The 20,947-nt window shown below is 42.7% G+C and overlaps 1 protein-coding gene across 1 annotated transcript in view; it reads right to left on the bottom strand.

The window, feature by feature from the left end:
* The window catches only part of MID1 (midline 1), a 127,606-nt gene that overhangs the window by 54,590 nt on the left and 52,069 nt on the right, over window positions 1-20,947 (bottom strand). Inside the window, exon 2 of the mRNA XM_015423135.1 lies at window positions 1,326-1,421. Within this exon, the coding sequence (XP_015278621.1) occupies window positions 1,326-1,421 (96 nt within the window). The remainder of the gene's footprint in view (window positions 1-1,325; window positions 1,422-20,947) is intronic.

Below are 20,947 nucleotides of genomic sequence, written 5' to 3'. Positions count from 1 at the left end.
TGGTCTTGCAAGCACCTTCAAACAATGGGTCTTCCTTAAGCCCAAAAGCAAAAAAAATATTTTTCCTCTGCCAAGGCCAAATGGCATTCTGCCTCACCAGGGTCCAAAATTAGTTCATCCCGCCGCTACAGCTACCATGTCACAGCTCAGGTGGAGTGTCACCTGACGCTGCCACCACTCTGGTTCCAGGCTCCCTTGAGAAGGCCCAGAGCACCCTCCCAAGACCTTCAGACCTCCCTTTTGGCCAAATAATAGGCGTGAGGACCAGGCAGAGTGAACAATGAAAATAGTTCATTGTTCATGCCAGCGTTTTGTTATTATAGTGGACATCCCCCTTCCCCAAAGTAGAATCTGTCACATTTGAAACATATTTGACATGATATTTAAACTATCACAGGTTGTGCATTAGAAAATGAAATCAGGTCTTTTCCTAGTATCATATTATTTGAAAATATTTAAACAGAAGCAATAACAATTTTTTAAAAATATTATAAACATTAACTTCTTCTACCTAGAAGTGGCGTCCAATGTGCAACATACATGTTTTATGAATGCATGGTGCTCTGTATTATGTAAGAAAATTAAGTCCTAAGCATGTCTCTTGTCCTCTTCAATTGTACAAACACACTTGAAAATAATATACCATCAAAAACTGACAGGTTCTTGAATGTATAAAGGGTACACTTTGTGACAAACTTTGCTTTGTGTTATACAATATATACCAGACTGATAAACTTTTGGAAGTGAATGTATGGGCCTGTTAATTTAGAAATGCTACGTGAGTACTGTTAGATTTGTCCAATCGCTCTGCAAAGAGGATTTAAATTCCCGCTGGATCCAGACAGAGCTGCAGAAGTCAATTAATGCATGTGTAGCAGTTCCACATATTATGGGGTTGCTAACTCTGGATTGGAAAGTTCCTGGAGATTTTGGGTGATGCTTGGGGAGGGTGCAGAATGAGAGGGAAGGAAACCCAGCAAGGATGTGATGCCACCGAATTCACCCTTCAAAGCTGCCATTGTCTCCTGAGGAACTGTAGTCTGTTGATGAGTTGCAATTCCTGAAGAACTACAAGTCCTACCTGAAAGCTTATAGTCCTACACTGGCTCATCCAGTGCAGAATGTCTACTACTATGACTGGCAGAAGTTCTCCGAATGAGGTCTCATCACCCTTAACTGCAGATGTTGGTGACTGATTGAATTTGGGACCTCCAACATACTGAGCATGTACTCTACCACTGATTTTTTGCTCATCTACGGAAATGTGGGACCCGCGATACTCCCGGGGGGGGGGGGGGGAGGGGCAGGGGGGAGAGATGGCTTACCTCGACATGTTGGCAAGTTTGAATTAATTTAGCCAGAAGTGTTTCCAGTTCGGTATTTCTCTTGATAAGGTTGGTGAGATTACTTTCCAAATTTTGCTGGGGAGGAAGAAAAGAACACAGAGAAGAATAATTTACTATTTTGCACCATTTATAACTGCAGTCACATAAGTCTATGGAACTCTATCCATCTGAAGAGGCTGACAGTCCTGTAAATCAGTTTATAGTTGGGTACTCTTGGATGTTTCAGACAGGTTTAGCTATTGATATATGAATATATGGCAGTAGACATGAAAAGGTAAACAAGAATGTTGTACCTTACAAATGTGCTTATCACTGTCCATTTCATGATCTCATTGCTTACATTTCCCTCCATACCTCTGTGTGTATATTATAATAGTTAAGAGTGTCAGAGTAGAATCTGGGAGGAAAAGGCTTGAATCCCGACTGTGCCATGGAAGCTTGCTGGGGGTGACCTTGGGCTAGTGACACATTCTCATCTAAGCTACCTCACAGGGTTGTTGTGAGGATAAAATGGAGGAGAGGAAAACAGTCCAAACCACTTGGGGTTTCCATGGGGGAGAAAGATCATATAGACATACTTCATAATATCTGATGAAGTGGACTTCTTAATCCCATGAAAATGTAATGCATTTGTTACAGTTGGATCCAAAGGTTGCTCTTATGAGTGGAAAGGTATTTCTGCTCATGTAATCGGAGAGCAATTTGAACTGATTTCCACTGCAGATGCATCACACCCCACAGTGCACCTGAGAGCCCCTCCACTCCCAGGAAAAGCACTTGGAGGAGCATAATGAACAGGAAGAAACAGGAAAAAACCACTACAGAAGTAGAACTCTGCTCACTGGCATTTGGGTTCAGTGCTTAGGCTTGAATTTGCCAGAAGACTGCTTCTCGTCTTTGTCTGCAACAGACTAACACACCACTCTGAAATCAGACATGGAAAGCAGAACTAGACTACATACAAAAGGAATGCATTTACTGATTTCAGATTACTCAAATGTGTGTCATTTAGATATCACTTGATAAAAACCAAGGACATTAAGGAGTATAAATTGTCAGTTTTCTTGATTTGCTGGTAGATTCTTGAACTGTGAGTCCTTTTTTCACATAAAGGATTTGCATGTGTACATCCATGGGAGGTGTACATCCATTACTCATTACAATTTCAAAAAAACCCACTCTTGAGGTGAAGACCTTAAAGGAAGTTTTATATTTGAGCCATTTCAGTGGAAAATCTGCTGAAAATTAAAAGTGTTTATTGTGCTCATCTTGCCAGCTAATACTCTGCTTCTTTCTCTGGTAAAGCAATCAACTTTTTACAACAAGATTTTAGTCTCTGTAATCCTTTACTGCTCAGAGATCTCTGCTGATATAAATAGTATGTGCAACACAGTAACAAAAGACAAGAAATAAAAGGATGAAATACTTTTAAATTCAGAAATTATTTCTGGTTTCTCTGATGATAATTTATTTCATCTGCTCATATTCAATGCAGATATGCATTATCTTATATAATTATCATGATGATAACTGGATATTTCTATTTTGTGGAGAATGAAGGAATAGGGTACTTCTGCTAAGATATATGAGGCAGACATGCTGTTATAAAATTGTTTCTACATCTTCATATTTTGATTTTCATCTTTCTTTCAGGCATAAAAAGGGCCAGTGCTGCTTGCAGTCTGCTTAAGTGACTTTTTACACACAGCAAGATGTTCACAGGCACTAACTTGCCAAAAAACAAACAAAAAGGGTTATTTTCTCTGTGCTGCCAACAGCCACGTTCTGAGTATGGGCACTACAATAATGGATATTTATGTTCTTTTTTCCTGTGGTAGCAATGGCAAAAGGGGTTAATAGTAATAAGGACCCCAGGGACTCAAACTGTATATCCAAGAACAGATAAGTCACATGTCATAGCAAAAGTCTCGTGTTCCTACTCTGATCCAGTCCTGTGCCCCTTTGGTCTTTACTGGCGGTTGGTTTTGGACTAGGGTTGCCAACCTCCAGGTGGCACCTGGAGACCTCCCACTATTACACTTGATCTCTAAGCGAACAAGATCAGTTCCCCTGGAGAAAATGGCTGCTCTGGAAGGTGGACTCTGTGGCAACATACCCTGCTGAGGTCCCTCCCCTCCCCAAAACCCTGCCCCCCCAAGCACCACTCTGAAAATCTTTCAGGTATTTCCCAACCCAGAGGTGGCAACCCTATTTCAGACTCTTGCATCTACATATAGCAAGAATGACGACAACAGGAGCATTAATGACATAATTTTGACTTGTATTGCAAAATAAAACGCTATTGAAAAAGGACACCATTAACACTTGATTGACAGAGGAAAGAAAAAAATGATTTGATACCAGTGATGAGGCCCTTGTTTATTCTAGACCAATATGTCTCTTAGGCCACCTTCCTGCCACAGCCCTCAACTAAATAAAATTACACAAAGAATGGGGTTTTTATTCTGTATAAGAAAAAGGATGATACTCATCATGCCCAGCATTTTTTCCTGCTGTTAGCTCAGTTTCCTTTCAGCTCAGTGCTGAATCACCAGTAATTTAATCTCTGTTTCTTTTGCTAATGGAATTCTTTTCTCCCAAGTGCCTCTTTTCCTCGAAAGACTTTAACAAATAATTAAATTCCTTTATGCCCTTCTTCAGCTCTTGGCGAACATTTAATCCTTTTGCTAGAATTTACTCCTACAGCTGGCCTTTTTGCCTTTTAGATCCTTATACATAGTTTGGTGCAAGTTCATTTTCTTTAAATCTTATCGTTGGGTGTTACTTTCGAGCAAGGGAACTTTTACCTTTACTAGTAAAGTCACTTTTGTGATCACAGTTCAGGTTGGTGGTATTACAATTTAAAACAACTATTACCTTGAGAAGTCATGAAAGCTGGATCAGTATAGTCATTTAGAGCGTCAGTGAGGGTTCCCAGCTCTGGCTTGGAAAATTCCTGGAGATTTGGGGTTGTGGTGCCTGAGGAGGGTGGAGTCTGGAAAGGGTGTTATACCATTGAGTCCACCCTCCAAAGCTGCCATTTTCTCAAGGGAACTGATCTGTGTGGTGGTGGTGGAGGAAAGTGCCATCAAGTCATGGCTGACTTATGATGATCCCATAGGGTTTTCAAGGCAAGAGATGTTCAGAGGTGGTTTCCCACTGCCTGCCCCTGCACAGCAACTCTGGACTTCCTTGGTGGTCTCCTGTCCTAGTACTAACCAGGGCTGACCCTGCTTCGTTTCCAAGATCTGATGAGATCAAGCTAGCCTGGGCCATCCAGGCCAGAGCATTCTGTGGAGTCTGATCTGTGTAGTCATCTGTAGTGGTTTGGTGTCATGGTTAAGTGTGTGGACTCTAATCTGAGAGAACTGGGTTTGATTCCCCACTCCTCCACATGCAGCTGCTGGATGACCTTGGGCAAGCCATAGTTCTGTCAGAGCTGTTCTGGAAAGAGCAGTTCTTGAAAGAGCTCTCTCAGCCCAACCTACCTCACAGGGTGTCTGTTGTGGGGAGGGGAAGGAAAAGGAGTTTGTAAGCTGCTCTGAGACTCTGAGTGAAGGGTGAGGTATAAATCCAATCTCTTCCCTTCTTCTTCTTCTAATTCCAGGAGAAGTCCAGACCCAACTGGGAGGTTGGCAACTAGGGGTGCCAGCCCTATTCTGGGGACAGGAGATCCCCCACCCCCAGCTGCCCACCACCAATCAGCTGGCTGGGGTGGGGGAAATGGCCAAAAAAATGGAGACAGACGGCACCTTTGTTCTGATGCAGCAACATCACTGCTGACGTCTGTGCATTGCTGGGGGATGCTCCAGTATTTGGGCAAAACTCTATGGTAAAAAAAGAGTTTACTATAGAGTATTCCTCAAACTCCAGAGCATCCTCGGTGCCACCAGCAACCCATAGACATTGATTCCAGTGCACGCTGGAAGTGATGTCACTGCATCAGTGGTAACATCACTGTGCGGCTGGCTTGAGCCTCCCCCACCACTGGTAAGTCTCCCCTACCAGTGGGGGACCTGACAATCCTATTGGCAACCCTAGCTTCAGCTGTGAGGTGAAGTACAAATCTCAATCTTAATACACTATGCAGTTTTAGGTCTATATCTTCTACTCTCAAGTTACAAGTAGGGAAGTAGACAAAATAGTTGGTCCGACCAAATTTGTTTACTTTCTTTGTTATATCACAGTATCAGGGTTACTCCTCAATGTGAAAGTCATTTCCATTGGTTTCATCACAAAACACATTCCCATCTGTAATATGCTGACCATACCAATGTCTAGAAGCTTCCTCTCAAATTTAAACCAGACAGAAAATGCCATCCTTGTTCTGGAGACAATGAAGGACACAACACATTTTTGGCTCCAACTGTAGTCCAATTCACATGTTACAGTGAGCCCTTTTACATCCTGCCTATATATGCCTTCATCTGTTTGCAAGAAGCAGCTAACATGTGTTTACTTTTCAAATGAAACTGGGGATCAGCACATGGATAAATTTGGGGTTTGTATCACACATTTGGCTGTGCATGCAGTGACTGTAACATGTGAAATGCTCAATGCACATACAAGTATACGTAGACTGTTGTATGTGTATTCACTGTAATTTGTGAAGTGGATTATCTTCTCTTTCTTTTAAAACAGAATTCAGGGACTGTAGCTTTCATTCAAGGGCTCTTACCCAACAAACCGCAGATAGTGGAATGAGTACTTTACTTTTACTTGGTAGTGTTTTCTCTGCCAGAAAGGAGGCACTAAGGCATGGGGGAGGGTTTAAATTGTATTTTCTGGAAACCTAATCTGGGGGTGGGAAGACAAGGGCCCCTCAGAGTAAAGAATATGAACACACACACACACACACACACACATGATTCATGAACACTGTGTTAGCTTCATTCATATTCATTTCTGCATGTTTCTCCAGGTCAAGCCTAATTTAACTTACTTTCTACTCTCTGTTGAGGATGCACTGAGCTTACTGGTAGAAAGTAAATACTTTACACTGTGAGATAAGGCACAGCAAAGTGTGGGCTCTTCTGCCTACTTTTGCCAAAATTCTCCATTTTGATTAAAAAAACCCAAAAACAAAACAGACACCCATTCCCAACCCTGCTTTACATAAGAACAGACGTGGTTATGCACAATCAGGTTTTGAGTTCTGCTTTTAAATGAGGGGAGAAACCTGATCCTCTTCTTTTCTTCACTAATCTTTGCCTCTTTTCTTTCCCTTAAGATATCCAGCACATGACAGGCTTCTAGATAGTGGGAGATCTGATTTAAACCAACACTTCTGCTGCTATCCTCCTTTCTAGCATGCAGCTGTCAGCTGAAAGGAAGTCATTTTTTGTTCTGCCAGCAAGCTGAAATGGCTCAGGCAAGCAGCAACTTGGGCTGCTACACAAACTGAGAGCCCCCAGCAATGTGACTTGGAGAGACACTGCACAGAAACATTAGTCAGGGATGATGCTGTTTGGCCTCTGAGATTTATTACAACATTACTTAAACTCCGATAATGTATTTAAATTACTAACAGACTTTCCACATCTTACACCTGGACATACATCACTTAAATCCCAGCAAGAATAAATTATGTGTTAATATATTTTCCTTCCTATTACTAATGCTTAAAAATTAGCAACTAGTAGTACTTATTCCTCAAACCACAAAAGGAACATAACATAGTTTACATTGTTGCCCCAGTTTTAAGACAAAGAATGAGATAACAGATTTTCCGAGCTTGCTGAACTAGAACTAAACCTTTGCTCTAACCTCTAAATAAGCATTCATACATTCAGATGTGAATTTGGCAAGTGCACAGTACATTGTGGCATCAAGATTTTTTTTTAAATGCATCCATTGCTCAATAAAAAGGGAAGGTGTCACATGCATGGTATTTGTTCAGAAGCATTCCTGAATCCTCACCAGAGGCTTTCATGGGAAGGGAAGGTGAATGTGACAGAGACCCCCTTTCTGCAAACTCCTCCTGTTCAAACAAATTATGATCCAATTCCTAGATCTGAAGGCAACAATGCAACCACTTTGTTGGAGCAAAGCAGGTCTTCACTAGTGTCTTGCTGGGACACTGATTATCACAGATACACATCCTGAACTCCACAGAAGAATATAAATATTTTGAACTATTTACAATTATACTTGCTTGCCTAGCATAGCTTCAACTCAAAGGACAAACATCAATCAGTCCTACAACTGATAGACAACTTAAAAACTGATAAATCACCAGGACTGGATGCATCCAAGAGTTCCGAAAGGACTCAAATGTGAACTTGTGGATCTCCTGACAAAAATATGTAATCTTTCATTAAAATCTGCCTCCATTCCTGAGGACCAGAAGGTAGCTAATGTCACTCCCATCTTTAAAAAGGGTTCCAGAGGAGATCTGGGAAATTACAGGCTAGTCAGTCTGATGCTGATACCGGGTAAATTGGTGGAAACTGTTATTAAGAAAAGAATTAGTAGGCACATTGATGAACAAAAACTACTGAGGCAGATTCAGCATGGGTTCTGTAAGGGAAGATTTTGTCTCACTAACCTGTTAGTGTTCTTTGAGGGAGTGAACAAACATGTGGACAAGGGGGACTCAATAGATGTTGTTTACCTGGATTTCCAAAAAGCTTTTGATAAAGTTCCTCATCAAAGGCTCCTAAGCAAGCTCAATAGTCATGGGACAAAAGGACAAGTCTTTGTGTGGATCAAAAACTGGCCAATTAACAGGAAACAGAGAGTGAGTATCTCAGTGGAGGGTGGTAAGCAGTGGGGTACCACAAGGATCAGTACTCGGTCCGATGCTTTTTAACTTGTTCATTAATGATTTGGAGTTGGGAGTAAGCAGTGAAGTGGCTAAATTTGCAGATGACATGAAATTGTTCAGAGTGGTGAAAACCAGGGATGATTGTGAGGCACTCCAAAGGGATCTGTCGAGGATGGGTGAGTGGGCATCAACATGGCAAATGGGGTTCAATGTGGCCAAGTGCAAAGTGATGCACGCTTGGGCCAAAAATCCTAACTATAAATACATGTTGATGGGGTCCAAACTGACAGAAACTGACCAAGAGAGAGATCTTGGAGTCATAGTAGATAATTCACTGAAAATGTCGAGACAGTGTGAGACTGCAATAAAAAAGGCCAACGTTATGCTGGGGATTATTACGAAGGAAACTGAAAACAAATCAGCCAGTATCATAATGCCCCTGTATAAATCAATGGTACGACCTCATTTGGAATACTGTGTACAGTTCTGTCACCACACCTCAAAAAGGATATTATAGCATTGGGAAAAGTGCAGAAAAGGGCAACTAGAATGATCAAAGGGTTGGAACACTTTCCCTATGATAAAGGTTAAAGCACTTGGGGCTCTTTAGCTTGGAGAAACAATGGCTGAGGGGTGACATGATCAAGGTTTATAAGATTGTGCATGAGATAGAGCAGGTTGAGAAAGAAGTACTTTTCTCCCTTTCTCACAATACAAGAACTCGTGGGTACCCAATGAAATTGCTGAGCAGACGGGTTAGAACAGATAAAAGGAAGTACTTCTTCACCCAAAGAGTGATTAACACATGAAATTCACTGCCACAGGAGGTTGTGGTGGCTACAAGCATGGAGGGCTTCAAGAGGGAATTAGATAAACATATGGAGCAGAGATCCATCAGTGGCTATTAGCCACAAGGTATAGATAGGAACACTCAGTCTGGGAGAAGTGATGCACTGTTTTCCTGGTGCTTGCGGGGGCAACAGTGGGAGGGCTTCTAGTGTCCTGGCCCCACTGATGGACCTCCTGACGGCACCTGGTATTTTTGGCCACTGTGTGACAGAGTGTTAGACTAGATGGGCAATTCGCCTGCTCCAACGTTGGCTTCTCATATGTTCTTATGTTCAATGAAGAGTAAGTCATTGAAAAGTAACTTTGTACGGTATAGAGTTGGCAGAGTAGGACCTTCAGCAATGTGCAATGATGGCAGGGTGAGGGTGGAACTCTGGCAGTGATTCTTGTTATAAAGAGAGGGGATTGCAAACATGGCCTTATTTTCATTTGTGACATCATGTAGGGTATGAAACTCACAGCTACAGTGTCAATGTTCAGACTGATCCAGATGGTCAGCCATGTTGGTCTGAAGCAGTAGAACAGATTTAGAATCCAGTGGCACCTTTAAGACCAACTAAAGTTTATTCAAGGTATGAGCTTTTGTGTGCATAAAGTGTGTATACACACGAACGCTCATACCTTGAATAAACCTTTGTTGGTCTTAAAGGTGCCACTGGACTCTAAATTTGTTCCAATGTTCAGATTATTCAGCTTTTAGTCTCTAAGATATGGACCTTGTAAACTATCAAAAAGGTCTCTGTCTGAACATCATCACAAGGTCTAATTTTTTTCTTCTTCTTCTGCCAGTTCATAAACTGCCTAATCATATCCAGCCTTACCCGAGTCCTTGGATTTGACCACCTTACATGTTCTTTGATTCAGCAGATGCTGAGGCTCATGCTATATAATTTTGCAGTATTTCAGAGCTCTCTGCAGTAGTCTCTCTTCCACAAAACTATTATATTTGCATTTTTTGCACTGTATCAATTTAACTCAAGCTCTGAATGTCTAAAACTTGCTATCCCTAATGCTGGAAGCCAGTAACACTGCTATCGACATGTCTAAATAGAGGACAATTCTATCATGACAGCATTGTTCAATGGAAAAAAAAATCAAAGAAATATCATTTAATTAAAAGTCTAAAAATAGGTTTTATTTAAAATGTAATAGAAAAGAGCCATTACTCTCAGCACTTTTATCAAGCAATTGCCGTTTAAATTAATATTTTTCTCTGCATGTCATAAAACACTACTCTGATTTTTCTTATTAAATCTTACATAAAGTGTTAGGAAAAGCAGAGGTGATTTAAGTGATTATGCAGCTTTAATAAAATATTTTTGGCAGACACTGCCACTTATTTCCTTATTGCCTTTAAAGTCATGTTATCCTCATCAGAAAAGACCGTTTCTACTTAATGTATTTCTCTGAAAAGTGGTTAGTTAGGTGTTCATTGACCTAGTGTATTCAACAAGAAATCCTGCAAGTTAAAAATTAAAAGCTATTCTGAACTGTTCCCAGGCACTAGGACCTAAGCCTTGGTTTGCCCTTCCTGGTGCTCACATAACCATTCCCTTCTACCCAGGTAGTTAGTCCATTCATAACAACAATCATCATTGTATTTATTTATTTACAAAATCTGTATGCAGCCTTTCTACCCTCACAAGGGCCACCAAGGTGGCTAACAATTTAAAACATACATCATAAAGCCACATTATATCTAATAGTAATGCAGCTGTCGCCATGTTGAACTCAATGGCTGAACGACAGGGCCACACAAACACAAGGTAGGGGGGTTCTACGCATTTGAGGGGGACTCTCTGGATATGGAGAAAAAATGACTTTGTGAGTTAACTACAAATAAACACTTCTCCCCTCCACCAACTGGATTGATAAGGAATATTCCAGGTATATGGAACGATGAAGACATAAAAAAGAAAGAATTAACTGCTCAGGTCCCTTAGAGTTTGGAGATGCTTGGAAGGGGAAATTTGGACACCTTTCCTACCATTTCTTGTGCTTCCCCAGCATCTACTCTGCAACAGTAAAAAGAAAAGCAGAGAAATTTGTTCAGTTGCAAACCAGAGGAAAACGTCTGCACACTTGGACAAACATCCATGCATGTAGGAAAATACCCATTTTATCCTCACAAAACCCAAAGAAAGTAATTATCCTTCTGTCCTCCTAATTGCCCATTTCGCTAAATTTTGTTTGCCTTCAGTCTGAAGAGTGGGAGATTAAGGTCCTAAAGAAAAGGTATTTTCCAATCCAGTGTTGGGAACCTTATGTCTCCTCCACCTTTTCAAGTTCTGAAACAGGTTGTTTTGGCACTTGAAAAGGTTGGGGAGAGGGAAGCAAGAGTGCCTCACTGATCCAGCCCCTGTGGCATTTTTAAATGGCCCAAGTTCCGATCTAAAGTGGTGGTGGTGTCCATAAGTCAGGCACTGGTTTGGCCCTCAGAAAGCTTTTTTTTTGGGGGGGGGGGAATGAGACGTCTGCCTGTTTTCCAAACTTCAGAGTGTCTGAATGACTCCAATTGAATCTGTAGATACCAAAGAAAGGGGCAGCAGTCTACATCTTGTATTGGGGAAAGGAAGTTTAATGACTGAGAAAGAAAGACGCGAATACCTTTTCCTATTCTCACCTTCAACAAAAACCCTCTACTACATAGTATAAAGAACTCAGTTTGAGGTCTGGCAGCTTGCCCAAAACTTTTCTCAACAGCAGGAGTGGGGACTTTTTAAATTTTCACCTTCTTACTATTAAAGTTTGGGGGCAGCCGGCACTCAACCCAAGTGCTTTATCACCTATACCACCTATGGGGAGGTTTTGGAGGGAAAGACTCTTTTTTATTTTTACTCCTTTCTGAAACATCTCTTCCCTCGGTGCAAGGAGAAGTGTTGCATACTGCTCCAGCTCTCCTGCTGCATCTGACTGGAGCCAATTCAACAAATGCACTAACATAAGGCAGTTGGGGGGGGATACAATACAACATGTTGTTGTAGGTTCCCACTTACAAATATATACACTCATTAACCTACATCAAGTTACCATGATCACTGCAAACACAGTTTGGTGGGTATAACTGTAACACAACATGCTTCATGACTGCATCTGTCACAGTCTCATTTGTTTTGTTTTTCAATTAGAGCTGCCAAGTGGGGGCAGGTGGCGGGTAAACCCCCACTACAGAGCCCCAATTTCCGCAGCCGCAGAATCGGGCCCCGGGGGGGAAACTCCGCCCCGGCGTGCACGTCACCTCAGAGTGACGCAGGCATGCTGGGGGCGGGGCCATGGCCATACAAGGAAAAACCCTATGGTTTTCCCTTGTACGGCCATGGCCCCGCCCCCAGCGTGCCCAGCGTGCCTGCGTCACTTTCGGGTGACGCGCGCGCGCTCACACCCAACGCCGGCCGGGAGCGAATAGGAAAAGGGAGCGAAGAATCACTTGGCAACCCTATTTTCAATGGTTGTGCTACCACATAATTTTAAAAAGTATCATAGACCACCAGCAAATACTGGTTGTATTCTCAGTGGTTTTTCTGGTAGTGGGCCTTGAAGGTCAAATAGAAACACTCTAGTTGAAAGTACTCAGCAGCAACAGTGGGACTTTTTTAGTTTTGAAAAGATAGATGGAACTTTTTAAAATTTCCAGTGAAATTAAGTCCACAAATGAAGGCGGTTTCTTCAGAATACAACTTAAGTGCCTAATTACTTGGTTCTTAGTAGACCAGTTTATTTGATGTCCTTTATAATGACAAATAGATAAACAGACTTTGTGTAATTGCAAAGTAAGGGCAAACATTCCATCATCCCTCCTTGCCTTTTTATCCTCGTCAGCCTTTCGCTGCCAGGGCTGTTGGAAACCAGAGGAGGACATTGGAGCTGGATTACTTTTCCTTGGCAAAGCTTTTGAGCTGCTTGTAGCTAAGTCAGTGTGATTGTTGTGAGAAGTCATTGCCTCCTTTTTGCCAAGGCTGTTCATTAAAGAGGAGATTTTCTCCAAGAAGTCAGCTATTTCTTTTACAGCATTGATAATAAAGTTTACAGTTTTTATAATTAGCAAGGTGCACTTACTTTGCTTCCGTCAAATAAATGCATCCTATCATCCCAAGAATAGCTACGTTCTTCCAGAGATATTCTTCAGCCACATGAGCAACCCTTGTTATGGGTTATTTGGGGTTGCTGAATCCACTATTTTTATGCAAGAAATGTACATGCTCAAGTACAGGCCCATTTGGCCCATGTCATGCTCTATCCAACGTACTATTTCATCCATGTAAGAACAGCTGAATGCATACCTTGTAGGCATTTGTAAAAATATATTTCCTTTTTGTCATTCTCCTCCCACTGCCATTGCCATCATAAACAGTCTATTTAAAAAAACTACATGCTTACTGAATCACTTTAAGGGTGCCTACCACATAATTTATTTTATTTTATTTAACTTTAGACTTTATATCCCGCTCGAACCCCCTTTCTCAGGGGGTCTCTGAGCGGCTTACAAGTGGTGCTAATCACACAAATGTTCCCTAACTAGGGCCACAGAGTTTGTAGGGGTGGGACTACCTACCGGCACCCCTGTAGTGGTGGTTGGTGTGTTCGTTCGTTCTTGGCTCAGCATTCCAATCGTCCCCGGCGGGCTCCAGTTCGATGATCTGGCGACAGTTCTTCTTTTCTCGGGGCGTGCGACTCACGCCTTCCTCCGGCCCAGCAACGTCCTTCTGGCTCCGCTGTGCCAGCGCCCGACGTCATCACGCGCCCGTCTCAACGGCAGTCGCTAGGATGTTTTTCTTCTCTCCTGACCGCCAGGGATCGCTCCGCCGCTGCTGCCACCGCCGCCGCCATCTCGCCGCGCCATGCCACTCCGATTTTTCCTGGAGCCGATGTCTCGCCGCCGCTGCTGCTGCCGACCACCACGTTAGGCAGGGTGCCCCCCACCCTACTAAGGGTGGGTACCCATTTATCTACTTGCAATTAATTGCTTTTGAACCGCTGGGTGGGCGGGATGTACATGCTCAAGTAATCCTCGATTCCCCCCCCAAGTGTCTGCAAACACACAGTCCAGTTTTCTAGTACATTTAGTATTTGTAATGACTTGTAATCCACACATAATGCTTTTCATACATTAGTGATTGTTTAGCAAATTAAGAACTAGAGAAACCCTTAATTGTAATTCTAAAGAACGTCCCTCAATGATATTAGAGTACTAGTGAACTAAATTGGCATTTACTAACTGACAATTTGGTTCTATTCAGATATCAGAATACAGCATAATGAATAAGATATAATAACATTAACCATCAGAGCAAAGAAGAAAAATGATGTTGCAGTGGATTTATACACACACACCACACACACACACCCCACACAACTATCCCACTGAGTTTTGCATGCAGTTTTGTCATGATGTAGAATACACATTAAAATATTTATTTTTAAAAATTAATTAAAATTACAGATAATAAAAACGAAAGACAGCGTGAATGGGTCAGTGTGAATGGGTCAGAACATAATATAGCTCCTGGAAAAATACTTTTTTCATGCACAGTTCACACTGAAATTACACTGCATTATCTGTCTTTAGTTTCAGCTCTCTTTAATTTTAGTTCTTTAATTTTAAAGAATAAAATTTTAATGTATATTTTAGATTCCCCGATGAAGCAGTGTGCAAAATACATAGAGATCTTTGTGTGGAATCCCATCCTTATATATAAACGTATTTTCGCATGGCAACATTCTATGCTTGCCAAAATCAGTTGGCTGCCTGAACTGCCCATCAGAAGGTGTGCCTGAGTCCTGCCCACAGAGCCAGCTCCCGCCAGAACTCCAATCTGAACAGTTTACCTCAGCAGCCAAGCAGGCATTTGCCTGACCAGCCTTCTTCAGCTTTCAGGAGAAGATCAGTGGAGGAGCAGCCGCGGCCGTTTGCCTGCCGACCATTCTTCAGCCCTCAGAAGAGCCTTGCAGATGGTGGTGGTTCTTTGTTTAAAATGTTCCCCCATCAGGTTTAACTGAGCTGTAGTTCCAGAGAGGGGCCTGCAGGGATATCACTCACTGGGTTAAACGGGGCTTCCTCATCTGCTGGCCTACAGTTCCCAGCTTCCCCAAGCCCAAAAAGTGTGGGAAAACAGGGACTGCCCCAAGGCAGTCTTTGTCCCTAGGAGCAGCAGAAATTCAGCCACTCCACAGCAATGTTCCCTCTAAGCTATGGAGTCTTGTGAGCAAAAATTCTACTTTGTGAGCTATTGGCATTAAAATTGTGAGCGAGCAAATTGGCTGCTCCATAAATTAGTAGGCTCTGGAGCCATCCTCTCTGAGCCAAGACAAAAATGTGTGAGCCGGAGGCTAAACAACTGTGAGCTAGCTCACACTAACTCAGCTTAGAGGGAACACTGCTCCACAGTCAGCTGGACTGGGGAATGAATGGAAGTTTCCCTGCTTTCTTGGGCAAGAGAGAGAGGCTGAAGTACAGGTGAACCCACAACCTCCAGAGGTAGAGAGTATTCTGTGTATGGAAAGAGGATTGCATTTAATGCCTGTTGATTTATGTCCTGTTGGTTCATAGTGTTAGCTTACTCCTAGAGTGTGTGTTGGCTCCATCTCCAAATAGGAAGATTCGGCCAGAGGGGTCTCACTGTCCCTCTAAAAAGGCAGTGACGATTCCGTGAGTGGTGTCAGCAAATCTAAGGAGTGAAATATGCCTACGGAACGAGGGTGGGAGGCAAACAGCTGAGTTGTAAACTGCAGCCAATTTCGCCATGGTAGGCAACCAAGCTTGGTTCAGACAAAGCAAAGAAACCCTTTGCAGGCCTTTGTGAGGAACTCATTGGGGCCAGTCCTGACTAGGGTTGCCAGCTCCAGGTAGGGAGATTACTGGAGATTTTCTGGTAGAGTCCATGGAAGCCAGGCTTTGGGGAGGGGAGAGGCCTCAGCTGAACAGAATGCCCACCTTCTAAAGCAGTTATTTTATCCGGGGGGGGGGAGATCTGTTGTCTGGAGTTTAGTTGTGATACCTGGTGATCTTCAGGCTCCACCTGGAGGTTGGCTACCCTAGGCATTGCAGTCAGTGCTTCAGGGCAGGGTCTGCTAGATCGAGGTTCTTGCTGTAGAAGCTGAATGGGTGATTTTGGACCAGTCACAGACTTTCAGCCTAACCTATCTCACAGGGTTGTTGTGCAAGTCAAAAGGGGGAGAAGAGAATGATGTAAGCTGCTTTGGTCCCCATTGCAGAGAAAGACTACTTTTCCTCCTGGGAAACCATTGTTGCAATCTCCAGGTGAGGGCTGGAGATCACTCAGAACTACAACTGCTCTCCAGATGGCAGAGATCAGTTCCCCTGGAGCAAATGGTGGACTTTGTGGCAGTCAGGGCTTCAGAGCATGGAAGAGGCTGCAGGTGTGTATATGTGGGGAAATGGAAAGCTGAAGAGTGAGGGGGAAATAAAGGTAGGTTGATGATTGGCTAGGAAGGAGATAGGGTTGCCAACTCCAGGTGGGAAATTCCTGGATATTTGAGGGATGGAACATGGAGAGGGTGAGGTCTGAGGACGGGTGGGACCTCAGACAGGTTCAGTGCCATAGACTCCACCCTCCCAACCAGCCATTCCCTCCTGAGGAACCACTGTTGCCAATCTCAGAAGAGGGGTGGAAATCACTCAGAATTATAACTGATCTCCAGGAGGGAGGGTGGAGGACATGGAAAGCTGACATCAGATGGAAAGATAATGGCAGGTTGGTGCTTGGCTGGGAAGGAGATAGGGTTGCCAACTCCAGGTTGGGAAATTCATGGAGATTTGAGGGGTGGAGCCTGGAGACGGTGAGGTTTGAGGAGGGGTGGAACCTCAGACAGGTACAATGCCATAGACTCCACCCTCCAAACTAGCCATTCCCTCCTGGGTAATAATTGTTGCCAATCTCCAGGTGAGGGGTGGAGATCACTCTAAATTACAACTGCTCTTTAGGTAGCAGAGATCAGTTCTTCTGGAGAAAATGATGGATTCTGTGTCACTATACCCTGCTGAGGTCGCCACAGCACATTGACGCTGAGTGCCCAAGGCCTTGGCATTCTCCCAGAGCCTCTTTCTAGAGTTTGTTGTATTTATTTCCACAACAAGCCTTATTCCTAGTATGTAATTATAATAACAATAGATTCCAACTGCACCATAATGTTTATTTTATTCTTTGATGCTGTATTGGTGTGGATGGACCACTCTTTTTCATAACATTAACAGTGACATAAGAACAGTACAAGGTATCAATTTTGTAAATTCATATAAATGAATTTGAAATGGTGTAATATGGCCACTTCAAAAGAATGATCCATTCCCAGAATCTGAGTTCCTACCAGACTGAAGCTGTAGAGAGCCAGGCCGAAGATAGCTAAAAAGAGGAGTTAAGAGAGTGTACATGTGTGACTGGCCACATTGGCTATGGATAATTCTCCAAGTTCCTGATTCGATGCCCTTACATGCTAGTAGCAAAACCACAGATTAAATGTGATAGCCAGCAGTTAGTACAGTTTACTAAGAGCAGGTGTGATGTGCTCCTGATGGGATAATGCCTGACAGCAAATGAGCTGAAGCATCCTGAACCAGCTGCAGCCCACAAATTAGTCTTGAGGGAAGTTTTGCATTTAGAGCACCTCATCAATCCAGCTGTGAGGCGATAAAGCTATGAGTGCCTAAGTGTATGGAGGTCAGTAAATCTCAGGGAAGGTTGGAATTTCGTAGGATGAGAAAAGACCCTCAACTACAATTCCCATCTGTTCCCCTATACAAAACTAACCTTCTTTTAAACTTATTGTCCCATGCTAGCCAGGATTAGAAACACAACAAGTAAAGGCAATTTTGACAATCTTATGAAAACCAAATTTAATCCAGTTGCATCCATTTGTTGCTGAGTATCTGCACATTACTAATAAAGTTGCTGAGTATCACACATTACTAATAAAATGAGGCACGGCTGGGCATGTAGGCAAATGATTTTCTTTCAGGATAACAATTAATACAGTATTTTTGAGAATATGACACACAAAACCATCTGAATGTGCATTACACGAGGAAAAATGTTGTTTTAGTTGGTCTATACACAATGCTACATTTTTGTGGTTGAAACACACCAACTTGTTTTGGTCCCCTTGGGTCGGATATGAGTCAAATAGCATAACATAATATTGTGACAGGTATGAACAGCTGCCAAGAAGAGCCTAGTTGGACTTTATCCTAATGGATTCAGCAATACAGTTCTGCATGTGCTCCAGCATTTTTTCTGTTCCTACCATTTGTTTGTATTTGCATTTATGAGGCTGGATTCCACAGATCCGTTCCACTAATAATGATGCTTTCCTCCAGTGAAAAGAAACTTCTCTTTTTCATATAGAAGATTACTCCTTTCTCAAGGGGATTCCAGGGAACAAAGAGTTCTTCTTCTAGGGTACCGGTCCAATCAATTTTAAGGGATTAATACTTAGGAGCAATGGGTGGCTTCCATTGTAGATCAAAAATAAAACTGAGTAGCTAACCCCAGAAAACCGTAACAGCAATGATGTCATGAAAAGGAACCCCTGGTGGCATTTTGGTTGTTTTAGTGACCAAAAATGCTGCTCAACAATGGAATGAGATAAGTAGAAAGGTGTCAGAATAAGAAGTGGTGAAAGGGTTGTCTGTGGAAGCTGGAGACAATGAGTATGGGAACTTGACGACAGACAAGAGGGACAGAGGAGCGAAAGAGAATGAGCAGCTGAGGGAGATATCAGGGCTCAGTGGAGGAAGGTGAGAAAGGAGGAAAACTGGAAACACTGGAGCAAGATGCAGGGAAATGGGGGCAAAAGAAGAAAATTCCCCTCCCACATGAGTCCTTTTGAGTTCCCTTCTGATAAAATACTAATTTAGAAGAAGCCAGTGTTATTAAGATTTCCAGGGTCATGTGGGAAATAGCAATACTTCCTCTGATGGTTACTGAGTAGAACATATTTACAAAACAAAGACACTGGGATGTATCAACCCATACTGTTCTGAAGGCATAAGCGTGTTTAAGTCTTTGTAAGACAGGACACCAATTCCTGCCAGTTTTCCACTCCTACTGCAGACTGCCAATTTGCTGCTGATGCTTTCTAAGGCTCTGGCCCCCAGGAAGGACTCAGTTGGTGGACTCAGGAGACTGCAGTGAAACAGTGTGAGGTGAAGCATCCTAATTTCCTGTCATGGGTTAACACGGATATCAGAAGGCCTAGTCCAGCTTGCAGGTGTTCCTGATATTTGCATCTCTGCAGCTACCATCCTTATCTTTTTCAAGGCCGGACTCAAGAATGTGGTAATTGGTTAATCATGAGTCCCTGAGCTTAGTTGTATAACCAGATGGGAGGGGGGAATTAGGAGCAGTTGCCAACATCCTCTGGAAAGTTCTTCAGATCCCTGATTAGACCACAGTGTCCACCTGATACCATAGGGTAGAAAGCTATAATAAGGATATAGGCCAGAGAGAGGCATGCTAATGCCATGCTAGTATGCTTTAATATGTTATGCTTCATTATCATGAACTGCAACATTAGGGTTGCCAAGTGTACTTACCCTTGGCGGCAGGGGAGCCTTGTGATGCACTGTATTCTTTAAACCCCTTCTCTCGTTGCTTCCCCCCCCCCACAGGCCGGCTGGGGAGGGGGAGGCTTTTTGAAGATGCTTCCCCTTTGCTTCCCCTTCTGACATCACTTCCGGTGATGTCAGGGGGTGTGGCATATGCTAATGAGCTATTATGCTAATAGCGTGGTAGCTCATTAGCATACCTTATGCTAATGAGCTCCTGAAGCTCTTTTTCTACAAAAAGACCCCTGCACACAACATATACACACTATATAGTTTAAATCCACTATATAGTCTGTATACACACTAGATATACCCAAGGGCATCCAAACATGGCTGATGATGAAATAAACAGCCATTATGCTTTGGAATTCAACTTCTTTTAAGAAATCCAGCTCAAGTAGCTGGAAGCCACATTCTCCACAGCAGGAAACTTGTTGATAATTTCATCTCAGCAGGACACCTACTGTATAATTTATTTAGCATAATGATCAATACAACATGAACATAGAACTGAGGCTCCCAAGAACTGAGGTTAGTATTCAATGATATGAGCCAGAGTCACTTAGTAATCCACACTGCTTAATACCACACAGTGGCTGATTTTAATAGTTTGGTTTAGCAAACCACACAATTCAGATCAGCCACTGACTAGTATTTAAAAAAATCCTTTCTTAAAGTAATAATGTTCAGTGGTACTCCTAAGTATATGATACCATAGCCTCTTTCTCAGCACTGGTACTCCCACCTATAAAGATGGATTTTCCACAAAACACCTATAAAGGCAGAAGATTACAGAGAATTTAGTCATACCTAATACTCTTCAAAACCGCTCAACTTCATTGTTTATGGGGATTAATAAGGATGTGCTACTTTTGAAACTGACCATCCTATAAAGAGGCATGGCCCGCTAACCCCAGAGGGGATCCAAACTGTTCAATCAATTGTACTATTCACTATGGCAATACCTCAGCATGTTCACATATTCTTATTCCTTTAATATGCCTTCCTTCTCTGAACAGCTAAATGTCAAGCCCAAATTCTCCCTTACTCAAAAATGGTGGTAAGTACTAGTGACAGCTCAGAGGCCACAACTACAACAGCCAGGGGTCATTTCGTAGAAAAAGAGGCACAGGAGCTCATTAGCATAACTCATTAGCATAACTTATTTGCATATGCCACACCCCCTGACATTACTGGAAGTGTGTCAGAAGACAACACTCACTACTCAGGCTCCACTGGACTATTTTGGAATGCTAGCTATTGGGGGGGGGGGGAGGAGGATGTGCAGAGGGAGAGCTTGTACCTGAATAAAACTTGGTCTTAAAGGTGCCACTGGACTGTTTTGGATTGCTAGCTATGGGGGGCGGAATGCACAGATCTAGGAAGGAAGGAAGGAAGGAAGGAAGGAAGGAAGGAAGGAAGGAA

This window comes from Gekko japonicus, unplaced genomic scaffold, assembly GCF_001447785.1.
Source record: "Gekko japonicus isolate JY-2015 unplaced genomic scaffold, Gekko_japonicus_V1.1 scaffold478, whole genome shotgun sequence".
Lineage (NCBI taxonomy): Eukaryota > Metazoa > Chordata > Lepidosauria > Squamata > Gekkonidae > Gekko > Gekko japonicus.
Note: the sequence above shows the minus strand (reverse complement) of the source record. Positions and strands in the feature narration are given on the sequence as shown.